Genomic DNA, 17,013 nt, shown 5'->3' with positions numbered 1-17,013 from the left:
TGCCAAGAGGAAGATGAATTATTCAGTGTGCAGAGAGGTGTCATTCAGAGAATCAGTATGAAGAGAAGTGTTTTAGCCTTGCAGACACACACACACACACACACACACACACACACACACACACGTCCCCAGTGAGAGGCAGAGCTGTCTGTGGACTCTGTTTATCTTCCAGGAGCTGTGGTGCTCCCTGGCCTTCCATGTTAACCTTGGGAAGGGATGCCTGCTTTTGGATGAGGCCAGGATCTGGAACTCCCAGCCACAACCCCTCCAGCCCCCGTGTCTTGGGCTGCCTGAACCCCCAGTCACACAGTCAAATGACCCAGCTGCTGGAGGAGCAGGAGGGAAGCAGGGCGAGGTGCCAGGCAAGAGCCAGTTCTGCCCCCTTTTAATTACAAATCGCTGAATGAGCGCAGACATTCCTGAATGTTTCACAACTGGCCTTCCTGGAAAAGCAACCCGGATGTGTTGCCGTGGAGACAGGGAAGGTTCTGCCAGGTGCACTCTACCAAGGGGGACATGGGCACACCTGTCAAGAAACATGGCAAGCAGCTGGAGAGCACAAACGGGTCCCTCACTTTCCTCACAGAGCAAGCTGTAGCTTTCCTAGAGGATGAGGCTCTGGGGGCACGTGGCCAAAGCTACACTGGGTATTCCGTGTCTTTTCTAGGGAGGCAGGAAGCAGGGGGAGCGGGCAACCTTTTGCCAAGTGTAACACTGAATTGTGAAATTCAGAATGGGTAAGTCATCTTCCACATTCCCTGAGATGCCGGAACAAGGACCATGACCATCCAGAAGAACACTGCCCTCTCCACCCTGGCTCTCTCCTTCCAGTGGCTAGTGGGAGGGGTCACAGTCTAGAGCCCCTATCCCTGCCCCAAGCCAAGAACAATCTATCTTCAGCAGTAGCTCTCCTCTCAACCCCGGCACAATGGCCAGGCTGGTTGTTCCTGCCCGGGGCTGTTTCACATACATAGCTTTCATTTAGTAGCTTAGACGGCTAGGCTCCCGACAACACTCTCCCCTGTAGCCAGTTTCTTAGCAGGCTCTGCCCTCAACTTTGAAAGTCTTCCTCCTCCCTTCCCTTAATTTGGTTCAGTGCTGACACCTTTACTGATTCCTCTAAGATGATGAAAAAAAATAGCCATTTCACAAAACCCGCTAAGAGGGCTAAGTGTGGCTGTTGGGAGGACACACTGTCCTTCTAAAGTATGGTAGAAGACACTCCAATCGTAAGCAAAATTTCAGAGATGAACAGCATCCAAAAAAAAATCAAGGTGCTGGTTTTTTGAAGAATAAAGAGCAGCTGGTGGTCACAGGAAGCCTCTAAGAAGGTGACTTTCTGAGGAGCTCAGGGGTGGGAAGCAGCAGAGGTAGCCAGAATCTGAGGAAGGCATATGAGAATAGCAAAACTCTGAGGCTGTGGGTCAAGATGGTGCTGGTGCATTGATGAGCACCAGAGCCCACTGGGGGGCTCTGGGCTGCTGGTGGGGACATCGGCTCACACCCCTCTGCTCTCTGCCCGTGCGCTAAGCTTCCCCTCCCATTTCAGCAAACCTACCCCCCCCCCCAAGCAAGAGGAGGCCCTAACAGTCCAGTGCCAGCTAGGCAGAATGAAGAAGGCTTGTTTCTGTCCTCCAGAGTGTCATAAGGCTATGGAGACAGACAAGGTTTACACTTCAAACGGGGAATGATCCCCTGTGACATTCCACAACAGATGTGGCCGCAATGCTCCCTAAGGCCTTGACCTACAGGGAATGTGGGGGATACAGGGCAAGGTAAGCCAGAAAGATGTGAGAAGCCAAGCAGTTGGGGGGGACAGACAGTAATAGGGTGTGAACGGGAGGGGCGGGGCAGAGGGCCAATTAGAGAAAGGTCTAGGAGGATTCAAGGTAGGTGTCACCCACAGAGGGTCAAGAATGAAACCGCTGGCCCGAACCCAGGTTCCACCCCCCGCTAAACCTGCAGCGGTGTTAGGTAACCTTGTGAAAAGGTATTTCCTCTATGCAACATATGACAAGCCCTTGGAAGCGTGGTGTGGCCGTACAATAAGACAGCCCATAGAAAAAGTGTTGAGAACAGGCTTTGCAGGTAACAGGCCCTAGACCGTGTGCATGCTGATGCGCTCCCTGGAGACCCTGTACACCTAGTGGGAATCTAGTCACCCTGCAGCTTACATCCTTAGCCCACGAGCTTCCAACCATCACCGCCCTACTGACGTTCTTCATTCCTTCCCTGGGTGATCTGCGGCAACACTTAAAACCCCACAACAGCCGCCCCGGGTTCTACACCTGTGGCACCGGCGTCAACTCTCACCTCCTGACTTGGGCTTCCTTCTGCACCTCGAGGAGGCTGCTCAGAGCAGTGCTCTCTTTAGAGAAGGCTGTATCTCACACATGAGCACTATCAGCTGCCTGTGTGTTGGCTTATATACCCTGATTTCCACTATGGCAAAATAACTGCTCAGGCTTAAACGGCTATAAGAAGCCTCGTAGCGCACCCCAGTGCCTTCCTTCCTGGGGACTGGGGACTGAAAAGTCTCCTTGATCCCCTTAATTAAAAGGGCTAGGGAAACCGTACAGCACTTGCACACAGTTCTGATGACCCGAGATTGATTCCTGGATCCCACAAGGTGGCAGGAGAGAACCGACTCCTGGGAATTACCTCTGCACACTGCAGGATCCACACGTGCCGTCTCCCCCCACCTCACCCCCCAATAGAAATTAAAGCAGACAAGCTGAGAGTTGGCAGGTGTTCAGACTCGGCGCTCTGTATTTGCTCTCTGAAGGTGATGACATTTGCTCTGGGAAGGCTGGGGTCCCTGCTTCTCTGAAACACCCCTCTCCCTTTCTCCTGTTCTCTGCTCTCCAAACACCTGTGTCCACATTCGTCTTACCGCACCCCAGAGTCTCCCAAGGGTCCTGCTTTGGTTTGGCTGGATTATCCAGGTGCCTCTTGGTTCTGTCACTCCCACACCTGAAGTTCTTTGCGAGGACAGCAAGAGTTGAAAAAGAGCTCCGGATTCCAGGCTGTCCCTTCCACCATTCTCCCTCTGACTTCAGACTGGACCCCAAATACCAGTGGCTCACCTCCTGCCAAATCAACCCACTCTGCCCAGCCTAGTTCCATGAAACCCATGGCTATTCCCTTCCTTCTCCGCCATGTCCACGTTAATATGGCTGTGTTCCTTCCTGGGTGTCCTACAAAGCGCCAGGTGAATCTGGGCCTGGGTCCTTTCTGTATATCCCCTGCTGGAACTTCGGACTATAGTTGTGGCAATCAGGAGTGACAACAGGCATGGACCACCTGGCAGCCCAATTCCACCTGCAGGTATGACTTCACTATGGTACTGTGTTTTAATGTGGGAGCAGCATGCTGTGGGGGGGCAGGTACTTCTGCGGTCCTCGGTCGTCCCCCCCCCCCCCCCATTCTTTAACGCATTGCTCAAGCATCTTAACATAACAAGAAACACAGTAAAAAGTCAGCTAAGAACACAGGACTCCGAACCCGCACTCCCTGGGTTTGAATCCCCAGGCTGTCATTTTCTAGCTCTCTGACCATGAGCAAGATACTTAAAAACATATCTGCAGTATAAGAGAGAAAAACGCATTTACCGAGCCCTCGCTGTGCACCGGCAGCTGCTAAGCACTTCATAGGCACTTCCTCATTTCCATAACGACCCTTGTAGGTAAGTGCCATTCAGAACTACACAGGGGGTCTTCATGGGGCCAAACAGACAGCGAATCCAACAGCATTTGAGTGCACAGTGAGCGGTCAATAAATGTGAGTTATTTGCTCTTTATTTATCCCATCGATGCCTAAGGTAGGTCACTGACGTGCTTATTAGAGAAAGTTAGAACTGAAATGGATTTGACAGATGAAAGGCCCAGCTTTTACTAAAAACCAGGGTGAGAGAAAGAGAGAGAGAGAAAGAGAGAGAGAGAGAGACTGAGACGAGGGGACGTGAGAGAGGAGAGATGAGAGAGGAGAGAGAGAGAGATTTCCCCAGAGCCACCCAAGGGTCCAGAGGCAGAGCTGAGATGAAAACCGAAGAACCAGGGCCATACCACACTCTTGTCACACCCATGACATGAAGAGACCAAGTCAGCTTGGTGCTGGGTTCGGCTTCAGCAGTTTCCAGGAAATGGCGCTAGCAGGATTTTCCTAGTCACTCTGACACGTACACAGAGGGAAGACCTGTGGCTGGCTGGGAACCAAAAGGAAATTTTAGCCGAATCTCTTTGGGGAATCGCCTCCTGAAGGCCCCACCAACACCAAAGCAGACTGTGATCCTGACATCCCTGCCCTGTTGGCCCTCACAGCTGGATCCTCATACTCAGCCGGGGAGTTAGTTTACAGAAGTTCTGTGGTACAGAGCCACCCAGGCTCATCCTCCCCTGCTGTGTAATCTCGGCCCATTTCATCCCCATCTTGGAGCCTCAGTATCCCACAAAGGTATATAGATCAGTCTAGAAAACTTGCTTCTCATAATAGTTTCGCTCCCGGATATGACTCACCAGAGCACCTGATGTTACAGCCCCCAGCACGACCTGCCATCACCTTCTTTTCTGAACGAAAAAAATTCAAGGACACTTGGCTCCCAGCTTTGATGATTTGGGTGCCATGAACTCAGTTTCTAAGGATCCAGCTATCCAGATGCTGCCCGCCCCTCAGTGGTAAGAGCAGAGCCCCCCAGCGGTAAGAGCAGAGCCCTAACCCTCCATTATTCCCTGAAATAGCCACTCCAGAATCTTCTCAGATTGCTAGCTCACTCTAGCCTCACCACCTGGGAAACAGATCTTCTCAGAAGAAAACTGGTCCCTGCTTCCCTCCCTGGGACCCATCTGCCCAGGGCCTCTCTCATGCTGGCGCGATTTGGACGGAGCCCTGGGAAGAGGAGTGACATCTGAGTCTGAATCCTCTGTCTTGAGTCAAACACTCACTTTTTCTGGGCAGTGAGGACGCTGGAATGTGACATCTCTACGGCCCTCTTTGTGGGCATTGGCTCTAAACGCTAGTAACTGCCTCTCCCAAAAGTCGAGGGCATTGTGAGACCAAAGTGGAGTAAGCTATAATTAAAACATTTTAAAGCCTGGTCTGGTGGTGCATTCCTATAGTTCCAGTATTTGGGAGGTTGAGGCAGGAGGATTGACATAAATTCTAGGCCAACATGTGTTGCACAATAAGACCCTACTTCCAAACTGAGAACAAGGGCTGGAGAGATGGTCACATGGGTAAGAGCGTTTTCTGGGCGAGCATGAGAACCCGAGTGTGTATCCCCATGGCTCATCTTGCTGCACAGGCCTGTAACCTCAGTGTTGAGGGAGAGGGCAAACAGGAGGGGCTATTGCTGGGGACTTGGCGCTGGGTGGCTGTCAGCCTAGCTGTGAAATGGTTAGCTCCAGGTGAGGTGAGAGATGAAGAGAAAAAGCTCAAGAGAAAAAGACAGCGAGTAATAGAAGAGGGGATCTTTTATCCCTCTTCCATCAGGAGCTTTTACCTGCACATGCACATGTGCACCCCCACCACACGTATATATATACACACACACACACAACCACAAAAGTATTCCCAAGGCCAATTAAGTCCAAACATTGGACTGTATACTGTGTACAGAAAGCAAATCATGTCCTTCATCTTCCTAGTGATTTGATGAGCCAGACACCTGCCCCCTGCATATTAGCCAATGGGAAAGCAGTGAAAATAAGAGATGAATTTCATAAAGTTCATAAAGGACCAGGCCTTTCCCATGGGCCATCCACAGCCTTCCATGTCATCGACCCCGAGACGCCCACGTTAAAGCGTGCTCAGCATCTCTGGAACTGCGTATGACTAACGCTGGCACCGCGCCACCACTGTCATCCAGACTGCATCCTCAGAGAAACACCCGCCGTGTGAGCACAGGTACCATGACACCAGTGTAGCCCCTGGTGGAATGAAAGTCACAGGCTTGGGATAATATACCACAGGTAAGAGTGGAGCTCTTTCAACTCCAAGGAGCCAGAGCCGCATGCTGGGAGAGGGTGGAGGAGGCAGTGAGCAGACCTGTCAAGCGACATTCCTAACGCTGGCCTGAAAGTAGGTTAACACTCCACAAGTGCCAAGCAGCCACTGGAACTCAGCAGCAGGGAGCTCAAGTTCCTGTAAGGGGCCAGATAACAAGGCTGTGCCAGTACCACAAAGGACAAGGTCAAAAGCACAGATATCAGCAACTCATCGAAAAGATCAGCGAAAGGAATCGGTTCTGAACATGTCTTAGGGCCACGGGAGCTTGATTTCACACATGTGTTCCTTTGTGTTTCTCTACATATTGGTGTGTTAATTAAAACAAACATTTCAGTTTAACTCCACACAGTGGCACATACCTGTAACCCCAGTACTTAGGAGGCTATCCTCAACTACACAGTGAGTTCAAGGCTAGTCTGGAGTACATGAGACCCTATACCCCCCCTCAAATAATAAATATACAAGTTTGAAAGGTTTCTTTCTTCTTCTTTTAACAAGTATGATACAAACAGGGTGATTAATTAAAAAACAGTGGTTCATAGCTTTGTGGATGCAATGTAAGTACTACCTTATATACTCTATACTGTACTGTGTATTCTGTGTGTAAATACCTAGTTCCCAATAGGACTCATAAGCATCTGTTCTTTGTCTTTTCCTGTTGCTGTGGTAAAATATCCCAATGAAAGCAACTTAAAGGAGAAAGGGTTTATTTAGCTCACGACTCCAGGTTTCTGTGCATCATGGTAGCAAAATCACAGAAGCTTGAGAAAGCTGATCACGTGACACCCTCAGAGCAGACAGCTGTGCATAAAGCACACTTGCTGGTACTCAGCTGGCTCTCCCTTCACACAGTCCAGCCACCAGCCCAGGAAATGGCGTTGCCCATACTCAGGATGGGTCTTTTCACTTCATGAAGAGAACTGAGAAAATGGCGGCTGGAGAATAGCTCAGAGGAGAGGTGAAGAACACATATCGCTCTTCCAGAGGACCCAAGTTTTATGCCTGGCACCCATATTCAACAGCTCAAAACCACCTGTAACTCCAGCTCCATGGAGATCCAATACCTCTGGCCTCTCAGGGTACCTGTACTCGTGTGCACATACCCACCCCTTACCCCATAAACTCACATAATTACAAATAATAAAAATATTATGATAAAAGGAAATTCCTCATGAAGCACCTAATCTAAACAACTCCTCATTGAGAGGCTCTTCTCAAGAGTGTCAATACACAGTGTCAAGTTGGCAATTAAAACTATTTAATTGGTGGTGGTGGTGACATGTTGCCACTCCCAATGGCACTAAGATGACTGAAGAGATCTTGGAAAGAGGGAGTTGAGAGGTAATTTTTTTGTTTAGTTTTTAATTAATTTTGGGGGGCATACTGCTGGGATGAAGGGAGGATATGGAGGGGCTTGGAGGTGAGCAGGATTGGGGTGCAAGATATGAAATTCCCCAAAATATCAATAATGAATTATGTAAAAAAAAAAGGAAAAACCAAAAACTAGCCATCACAACTCCATCTTTTGCCAACTTGACACTCAAACCCATCAATTTAAAGTCATAACCTTCTGTCCATTGTCCCCAAAGTCTTATGTATATCTCATAACATAAACTACAATCCAACTTTAAAAGTTCCCAAATCCATTGACTGTTCTGACTTTAAAAGGGTAAAGTCTCCTAACTGTAAACTATAAAACCTATAAAATCAGAACCAAGTGACACACTTCTAACATACAATGGCACAGAGTAAGCATTCCTAATCCAAAAGAGAAGGATGGGGTATACAATAATCACACAATTCTGTTTGCTTCTTTGTTGCTATGATCAAACACTGACCAAAAGCAACTTGAGGGATGGGTTTATTTGGCTTACACTTCCGGGTCACAAGTCATCAACGATGAAAGTGAGAACAGGAACTCAAGGTAGAAACCTAGCAGCAGGAGCCATTGGAGGAACCCTGCTTTCTGGCTTGCTCACTGATGTATATTCAGCCTGCTTTCTTATATATCCCAAACCCACCTGCCTCAGGATGGTGACACCCACAGTGGGCTGGGCCAACCCACATCAATCATCAATCAAGCTAATCTTTCACAGACATGGTCATGGGCCAGTCTGATCTAGGCAATTCTTCAATTGAGGTTCCCTCTTCTCATGCGACTCTGACAATAAAACCTAGCCAGCACATACTAAAGCAAAACCAAAATCCATCAGGGAAACATCAAACCCTGCAGTACCATGTCTGGCATCTAGAGCTTGTAATGTAATCTACTGGGCCCCACTCTCCTAGCTCTGCCACTTACAGCACATATGGCTTCTCTCATGGGCTTGAGCCAGCTCCAGTGGAAAAACCAGTAGTCTGTAGATTCCCAAGTGTTTGCTGACCATACCATAGAGCATAGACTGATGGGGGTCAGGAAATCTATATACCTACCCATCCAGTTTCTCCTTATTGAATTTTTAGGACCATAGAGGTCAATGGGAACTGGTTAAAGAGGAGATTAACAGAGGAATTAAAAAGTATGATTTTCTTTAATTCCCCCATTATTTCTTCCTAGAGAAGAAAATGAATAGAAGGTTACTTCCGAAGGGAAGCCTGGCCGTTAAGTCAACATGAAACACCAAAGCGTTCTGAGCTGAAGGCAACTGCATTAAAGTCAGGGGCGCAACACATGAACAATTAAAATGGCTATTTTGGGAAGCCCTGGAAAGAGGTAGATACAGTATGAATTATTCATTCTCACTGCAAGGATGACTTTAGGGCATTGTCCTCTCTGTGGGTGCTTGCTCTTTCTTGTTCATTCAGCCACTCAAGTGCAGACAGGGAACACAATACCCTGGCCTGTGCACTCGTGAGTGCACATACACACACATGTGCACACTACCACAAGGAAGGCAGGATGCTACTCCAGATGGTGAGCCCCACAGGAAAAAAAAAAAAAAAAAAAAAAAAAAAACCTGCACAAGGTTGGCAGACTCGTACAGCTCCAGTGCCAGGAGAGACCGTCTGCATTTCCAATTGGCCTAGAAAGGGGGGGGGGGGGAGAAAGGGGAAGAGTACACAATGGCTGTGGAGATCTCGAATACACAGGAGAGACTACATGGTAATTCTGATATTCCATGAGCTTCCAGCTGGGATTCATTTGGGTAGGATAAAGACCAGCTGATCCCAGTGTCCCCTCTGAGATCTACTGAGCATGGCAGATGGCACCATGGAGCCATTTGTGAGCCTACCTAGGGTCTGGGCTTGACAGGGTATGTCTGGCAGCCTTGATGCAGGCATGCCATCCCAAGTCTCAAACACTGCCCTTTACTAACTAATGACGGGAGTGGCATTGTGACGTGATAGCTTGTCTTCACCTAGGAGACCTTGGTCCAGTCCTTCCTCTAGGACAGGTATTCACGATGTCCTTTTGTCATATGCAATCATGAAGAGTTGGCTTCCATGTTTCTTTCTCCTTGGGGATGGACGCAGTACTAACAGTTGCTCAGGACTTTATATGTGCTGTGCTGTGCTGTAAAGTTCTTGTGACAGTCTTGTCACACGGTTCCTTTTACAGCCCCTGGTACAGACGGCGCCTTCCCAAAGCTGTGTGAGGCTGATTGAGGTCACTTGGCTATTTAGCGGCGACTGCAGATTTGAATTTGGGTCTTCGCGGCTGCTCGGAAAATGAACAGAACAGCTGACTCGATAGAACTGGGTGACCAGAAAGAGGCGGTTTGTAAAATACCATACAATTAGGAATAATTCCTAGAAGGGGCCTCCCTTTATAATGTCTGGAAAGAAGGAAAAATTAAGAGGTGACTTTTGCCGAGAAGGTAGCTGGCTGAGGAAGACCAGAAAGCAGGAAAAGTACATTAGCTAAGTAGGAAACACTCACTACTGAAGACCAATAAAAGAAAAGTCAGAGAAGGATCTAGAAGGGATGGGTTCTGAAGAACCTCACTTGCATGGAAGACGGATGCATCAGTGACTTGCTATTGAGATATGGCTCAGGGACAGAACCCTTGCCTATCATGCATGAGGTCCTGGGTTCAATTCTCAGTTATACATTCTCCTCCCCCCTCCCTATCTACTTACCTACCTACCTACTCAGGTGGAAAGATTTATACACAAAAAAGTTCAACACAGCATTGCTTATCATAGGAACAGGGTCTGGGGATACTGCTCAGTGGTAGAGAATTGCCTGGCATGGGTGAGGCCCAAGGTTCAAGTCCAGTTGCAAACCTGCCCCTCCAAGCCTTACATGTTTATCACGGGGAGATAATGAAACCAGCTTCAATATTTAGATAACATAGGGTTGATATTTCAGACATTTGACTGTCTGAAATAAGGTTTTCTGAATGGCACAGGAAACCCTTACAGCATAGGATTTTACAAGAAACTTAAGAAACAGGAGACAAGTGATCAGACCTTCCTGTCAGAAAAATGCCCCAAATGCTGATTGTTTAGAAGCAAAAACGTCAAAATGCTGATTAGATTTGCTTTTCAATGAGTGGGGATAAGATTTAGGGGTTTTGTTTGTTTGCTTTTGTGTATGTGTGTTTATAACCAGAATTATGAAAAATAAATAAACTTGAAAGACTGAAAATATTTTTCTACCCAATTTTAGTCCTTCTATTCAGAATCTCTTACTGTAATCTCTTCATACCAAAAAAAAAAAAAAAAATCATTTCAGGGGCTGAAGAGATGACTTAATTAAGAGCACTGGCTGCTCTAGCAAAGACCTGAGTTCCGTTCCCAGTGCCCACACTAGGCAGCTCAACCACCTGAAAATTTAATTTAAGGGTGTATGATATCCTTTATTGTCCCCAACAAGTACCTTCAGACATGTGGTACACGTAAACACACACACACACACACACACACACAAATACACACACACACAAATAAACAAAATTTTGAAATTCATTCCAAAATTTTTTTGCCACAAAAATCCACCCATAATTGAGAGGTTGGAAAGAACCCAAAATCTGCAGCAAATTTTTTTTTCTTTCCACCAAAACAGGGACTTGGTATCATAGCCCAGACTATCCTTGGAACTCTCTACTGTCTTGCCTCAGTCTCCCCGGTGCTGGGATCAGCACCTGGCTGAAACTTGTTGACCGTCAACATGGCACCAAACATTGAAAGATCTACTCCTGGCCTTATGCAGCAGGTTGGGGTTTAAAGGAGTTATATATTATAAAAATACCAAGCAAGGTTATGCCCTTCCTGGACATGTAAAGAGCATGGGAAACAAGTAAATTTTATATTTAGGCTTGTTCTAAACCGAAAATCCCCGTTCCTTAGGCTGCTCATTAATGTGTATACAAATATTTACAGATCTACAAAAATCTAAAATTTGGAACACTTCTGGTATCAACTATTTTAGGAAAGCACTAACTCCACTTAAGTAGGAAAATAGAAACAGCAGAAGTACTGTGGCGGTTTGAATGAGAAATATTCCCTATAGGCTCGGGTACTTGGTGCCCAGCTGGCGGTACTGTTTGGGGTGCCTTGCTGGAGGAAGCACATCACTGAGGGGTGGCCTTTGGGGGTTTATAGCCTGACCCCACTTTCGGTTTTGCTCTCTGCTTCCTGTTTGCGGCCAAGATGTGATTGCTCGCTTCCTGCTCCGCGTGCTTGTTTTATACCATCACAATAGTTACTTGGCCCTGCCCAGAAGGGGTCACCAGGCAGCGAGAACCCTGGTGTAGCTCCTGCTCTCCCACCCTGCAGCCTGCCTGGCCTGGTGGGAGAGGAAACCTGGGAATCATCTCAGCATGCTTTTCCTTGGACACCTGCATGTAAAGAACATAGAAAACAGACAAAGAAACCAATAGCAATGTCCCCAGATCACAAGCGCTCTGGCTCTGCTGGGAGACTGCTGGGGGAGAGACACAGTGGGGCAGCCTGTATCTGTGTGTCAAACAGCTGGCAAAGATCTGCTCGGCCTGTGACAATAACTGGGCTAGGAATGTGTGGTGTTAGGGACCCTGAAGTCTCCCATCCCTGTACTCTCTCCACTCTTTCTGGTCCTCTCCACACCTCACTTCTTCCCCAGATCCATTCTTCTTCTGTTTCTCTTCAAAGAAAGAAGGAAGGAAGGAAGGAAGGAAGAAAGGAAGGAAGGAAGGAATAAAGGAGGGAGGGAGGGAGGAAAAGAAAAGAAAAGAAAAGAAAAGAAAAGAAAAGAAAAGAAAAAGAGCAGGCCTCCCAGGAATATGAACCAATCACAGTACAACAAGTTATAATAGAACTAGGCAAAACCATCAGATCAAGGCTGGATAAGACAATCCAGTAGGAGGAAAAGGGTCCCAAGAACAGGCAGAAGAGTCAGAGACCGCCCCAACTCCCACTGTTAGAAGTTCCACAAGATCACCCAGCTACACAACCATAACATATACGCAGAGGACCTAGGTCAGACCCATACAGGGCCTGTGATTGTTGTTTTATCAGAAAAGTGTCCTTCAGCAACTGATGGGAGTAGATGCAGAGACCCACAGCCAAATGCCAGGAGGAGCCAGGGGAACCATGCAGAAGAGGGGTGGGGAAGGATGGCAGGAACCAGAGGATCAAGGACACCAGGAGAAAACTGCTCACAGGATCAACTAAGCAGGACTCAGTGGGTCTCAGAGACTAGAGGAAAGTGACTTCTTTACAACACATTTGCTTTTACTATCTGCCCATATGTTGTCAAGTCCAGAAGATTCTCACTGACACAACCTAAGTATCTGAGCATCCACTGAGAGAATAGGTAAATTCTTAAAGAAAGTAAGAGACATTTCATTGGAACTCCCAGCTATGTTCTCAGGTCCTAACAAAGGCAAGTCTGTGGCAAAAGGAAGGCCACAAGGTTCCAAGTATTTCTGCCTTCTATCATTATCTGATTCTCAAATAAACATCATGGCAGCCACATTGTGACCCTCATTATAACCCTTCCATCTTACAGACAGCCAAGGGGCATCCAGAGACCCTCCTACAGGACAAGGCTCCTGGCTGCCTGTTTTGTGCCAGGGTTGGATGTGGGTTTCTTGAACTCTGGTCCAACTGCTCAGTCCCCTCCTCCATGAATTACCCCCAAGGGCCTCTCTCTCTTTCCCAGCTGGTAACTATAGAAGCATGCCTCCCTCCTTCCCCCCTACCCCGCCACCCTGGAGCCGCTAACCCCCAGGGAGCTTACAGGGCTTCTGTCTGTCCTCCTGTTTCATTAGCATCATTGGGATCATCCTCAGGCAGAAGAAGGTGCCAAACCCATCTTGGCACCTGCTTCTTTAGCTCTTGGATGGCTCAAGCGTCTTGAGGGAAGGGGGGACGTGGAAAGTGGAAAGGATCCTGGAGATTGAATGTAGGTGTCAATTACATTGGAGTCAAGGCTGACTCCACATGGGATCCTTGGATTAGAGTAGGGTGTGGGGCAGGGAGCTCATGCAGCCTGGCTGACTTGGGTGACCCTCACCTGACACTGATGTCCCTGGCTCCTCTCCTGGACACCCACGACACACAAGAGCCCAGTGCCCAGGGGAACAAGCACGGGTTTTGGAACCACAGGGCCCTACTTCCCCAGCTTGGGTCAGGCCCATTGCCTACACAGCATGTCCCTGCACAGAACAGCCCTGGCTCAAGCAATGTGCAAGACTTTCTCTCCGGGAAGCCTCCGATAAAGATGCTCTCGGCTATGTAATAGGCCTAAGGTAGAGCGCACATGCAAGATCTCATGGTGGAAAAGGAAAATCTGATATAGTGCCAGTGTATGTGTCCACCGTCTTCCTCTGCTCCTGCTCCTTCTGCCCTGCTCCCCTCCCCCACCCCTCCATCCTACAGGGATGCGGGACCAATCCCTGTGCTCCCTTTTCTAGACTTCACCTGGACTGTCACCTAGTGGATTCTCAAAAGCACCCTAGATTTGTCTTCACAGGTTTGTACCCCCAAGAGCACCTTTGACGCCCGTCTCCCCAGCTCACTCTGCCCCCAGCTCCTAGCTGTTGATCTTTTCCAGATCTTCCACTCCCTCCATCCTGTTTGCTCCCTCTGCTTTCTCCACAATAAAGAAAACCAGGAAAACTACTCTATCGTGGCATCATCTTGCTCTCGACCTTTCGATGTCTCAGATTCCTGGCTTGGGTCAGTGCTGCGGTCTCCCTGCCGAAGCCTTTGCTCCCCTCCTAGGACACGCCCCTCACTTCTCAGACCACGGTAAGAACACTCGTACCTCCCAGCTTTCACTCACACAGATCTCCACACACTGGGTGCTGTGGTGGCCTGTCCACGTATTCATCCACCTTTTTACAAGAGCCTCTTCGTCCTTTAGCTCACAGCTGAAAGGCCTCTTCCTATAAGGCCTTTGCTAGGCAGCCCCTCAGTGGGCCTCCCCTGGCCTTCGGCTGTCCGTCTGTCATCGTGTTTATTGCTATATTGACTGTCTTTCCGCCAGAGCCCCACCTATACTTCACCACAGCCTAAGCCCTGGCATGGAGCTTGCCCACTGATGGGCACGGGCAGAGAAACAGCAGGAGACATGCGTGCATCCCTCTCCAAGAGTGAAGTCTTAGACTTCAGGGGCTTTGCTTTTCTCTCTTCTTTTTTTTCTCAAATATCTTAATCTCACACTTGTAGGATCATTTCTACAGAGGGTTCCAGAGACATGAAGGACACAGCTTCTTCACTCCTGGGCCTGCTGCAGACCACAGAATGGTTCACTCTGGAAGCTCCTTGCTCTCCATGTCCCCCAGCAAACTGGAAAAGACCTGCCCTTTGCAAAGGATGTCAGGGGAAGGGCAGCCACCGGAGTAAGGCTGGAGTCTAGGGGCATAGTCCCGCAGCAGCCTGACCCAGGGGCAGGGCTGTGGGATGTTGTTTGGCCATAGGAGCATCTTGTTTCTTTACTTAGGAACCTTCACTTGCAAAGGGCAAGAATGACCTCAGGGTCACGGGGTCTCTCAGAAAACATGTAAGTGTGCGTGTATGTGTGCGCGCATGCGCGTGTATGGTCTGGGAGGTCAAGGATAAGAAGCAGCTGCATGAGAAGTGTGTCCTGGGCCTCTGGATGGGGTCTCAGAGCCATGGAGACTGCCAATGAAAAGAACACGGGCTTCAGGACACGGAGGTCTGGCTTCAAGTGTCAGTTCACTCAATTGCTTGTGAGATGGTGACTTCACTTGACCGGTCAGATGGTGACAGCAAAGCTTCCTCCTGTACGGCATCACCATGTGCTACTATACATCCTGACTCATGTTCACCAGCATCCCTGTGAGAAGACACCCGTCTGCATGACTAAACATCCTCCACATGGTAGGTACACAGGGCACTCCAGCTGAAACAGGGCAGAGCTGGGGTGGGCATCCGTCAGGTAGCTTCTGAAATGCTGTGTGGGGGTCACATAGTGAAACAGGAATCAATGCAAACACATTCCAAGACCCCAGGGGATGCCTAAAACCACCAACAGTAAAGAGCCCCACATATGCTGCTACACACGCACACACATACGTGCACACACACACACACACACACACACATACATATGCACAATGTAGTCTAGGATGACTTCAAACTCCTGATCCTACTGTCTCAGCTCCTGAGAAGTGAGTCTCTGAAATCTGGACCCAAACCTGCCTGACTCCAGAACTCCAGTTCCTTCTTCCATAGTCGCCCCTCTGGACGGTCACTCACTGCACAGAGTGTGGGAGCTCGGCAGGGTGTCTCAAGGGCCAGGCCAGGTCACTGCATAAACAGATTTTATAGCTGGGCACACTTATCAAACAGCAGTAGTAAGATTCAGGTATACATAGGCTAGGCAGAAACAATGCAGACACCCTGCACGGTGGGGTGCAGAAAAACAGAACACTGGTAAAAAGTTGTGAAAAGTGACCTCTTTTTGCACATTCCTTGAATCCCAGAAAACCACATAGACAAAGTTGACCAGTACAGCATCAGGCAGAGAGAAGAGAGAGAGAAAGGAGGGTGCTCTTGGCGATAGTTACCGAGTCCTGCTTTAAAGTGATGTCTCCTAGACTTGACCAGGGTGTAAGCCAATGTACTCCTCTAGCATTTAATATCCACCTTGGCTGAGGCTCCTGTATGAGATTTCAGAGGAAGGACCTGAGCTTGGGTGGTGAATGAGGTGGAGGAGAGCTGGCATCTGGGGGGCCCAGGAAGGTATGTCTGTCTGGATCATCATCCTGTGTGCCGGACAAAAGACTACTTTGAGGAAACCAAGGGCTACCAAGGAGGCTGCTGATGGCCACAGACTTGGGACAGATGGTCCAGGCTAACCCTTGCAAAAATAAAAAGCAGCAGTGAAGTTTGCCTCTAGCCTTGTTCTTCCTCCTTCCTGAAGAAACAGCAAGATGGAACGAAATGGGCCCATGAAATGGCTCAGCGGAAATGTCTGTCACACGCACATGACGACCTGAGTTTGGATTCCCAGTGCACATACAGCTGGGTCTGGGCCTGAGAATCCCAGAAGCTGGCAAATGAGCAGGCCTGATACCAGCAACCAGAAACTGTTAGCTATCTGGTCTCAAACGAGGGAGAAGGTGGGTACAGAAACCTGTGCTTGCCCACCGACCTGAATGTGTGTGCAATGACATGCTCACATTCAGTCTAATCTGAGCGCGCGCACACACACACACACACACACACAGCCGAGGGGTGGGGGGACTGAGACAAAGAAACTGAGATTCAATTAAGAAGAGCCGAGTCAGGGTCCTGAAAAGGAAGACAGTAGTGGTCCTACTATGTGTTGAAAAGCAGACTAGGTAGAAGTCTCAGCCTGGTACCCTCTCTCACAGAGTGTCCTTGGGCAATCCTTGCCAGGTGGTGAGAACTATAACCGTCACTAAGGCGCCCGGGCAGGGCTGAGTTCAAGGAGAGGCCAAGGCTGTGTGGCCAGCTGCTGGGACACAGTTGTGAGAACCTAGTAGTGGCAGGGCTTTTAGAAATAAGTGTCAATCATCCCACTGTGGACAGCCCCAGCATGAACAACTCTAGAGCCTTGAGCGTATCAGGAAACCTCGCTTTGCTTCATTT

General features: G+C 48.7%; 1 protein-coding gene across 2 annotated transcripts in view; it reads right to left on the bottom strand.

Moving 5' to 3' along the window:
- Positions 1–17,013, bottom strand: part of Wwc1 (WW and C2 domain containing 1) — a 152,588-nt gene that overhangs the window by 83,375 nt on the left and 52,200 nt on the right. Inside the window, exon 2 of one of the 2 annotated variants that reach the window (XM_038327024.2) lies at positions 4,065–4,204. The exons of the other annotated variant lie outside the window; for it this stretch is intronic. Within the exon in view, the coding sequence (XP_038182952.1) occupies positions 4,065–4,084 (20 nt within the window). The 5' untranslated portion in view covers positions 4,085–4,204. The remainder of the gene's footprint in view (positions 1–4,064; positions 4,205–17,013) is intronic. 2 annotated transcript variants of the gene reach the window in all.

The sequence above is a fragment of the Arvicola amphibius genome, chromosome 4 (genome assembly GCF_903992535.2).
Source record: "Arvicola amphibius chromosome 4, mArvAmp1.2, whole genome shotgun sequence".
NCBI classification, from domain to species: domain Eukaryota; kingdom Metazoa; phylum Chordata; class Mammalia; order Rodentia; family Cricetidae; genus Arvicola; species Arvicola amphibius.
The sequence above is the reverse complement of the archived record's forward strand: the minus strand, read 5'-3'. Positions and strand labels throughout refer to the sequence as shown.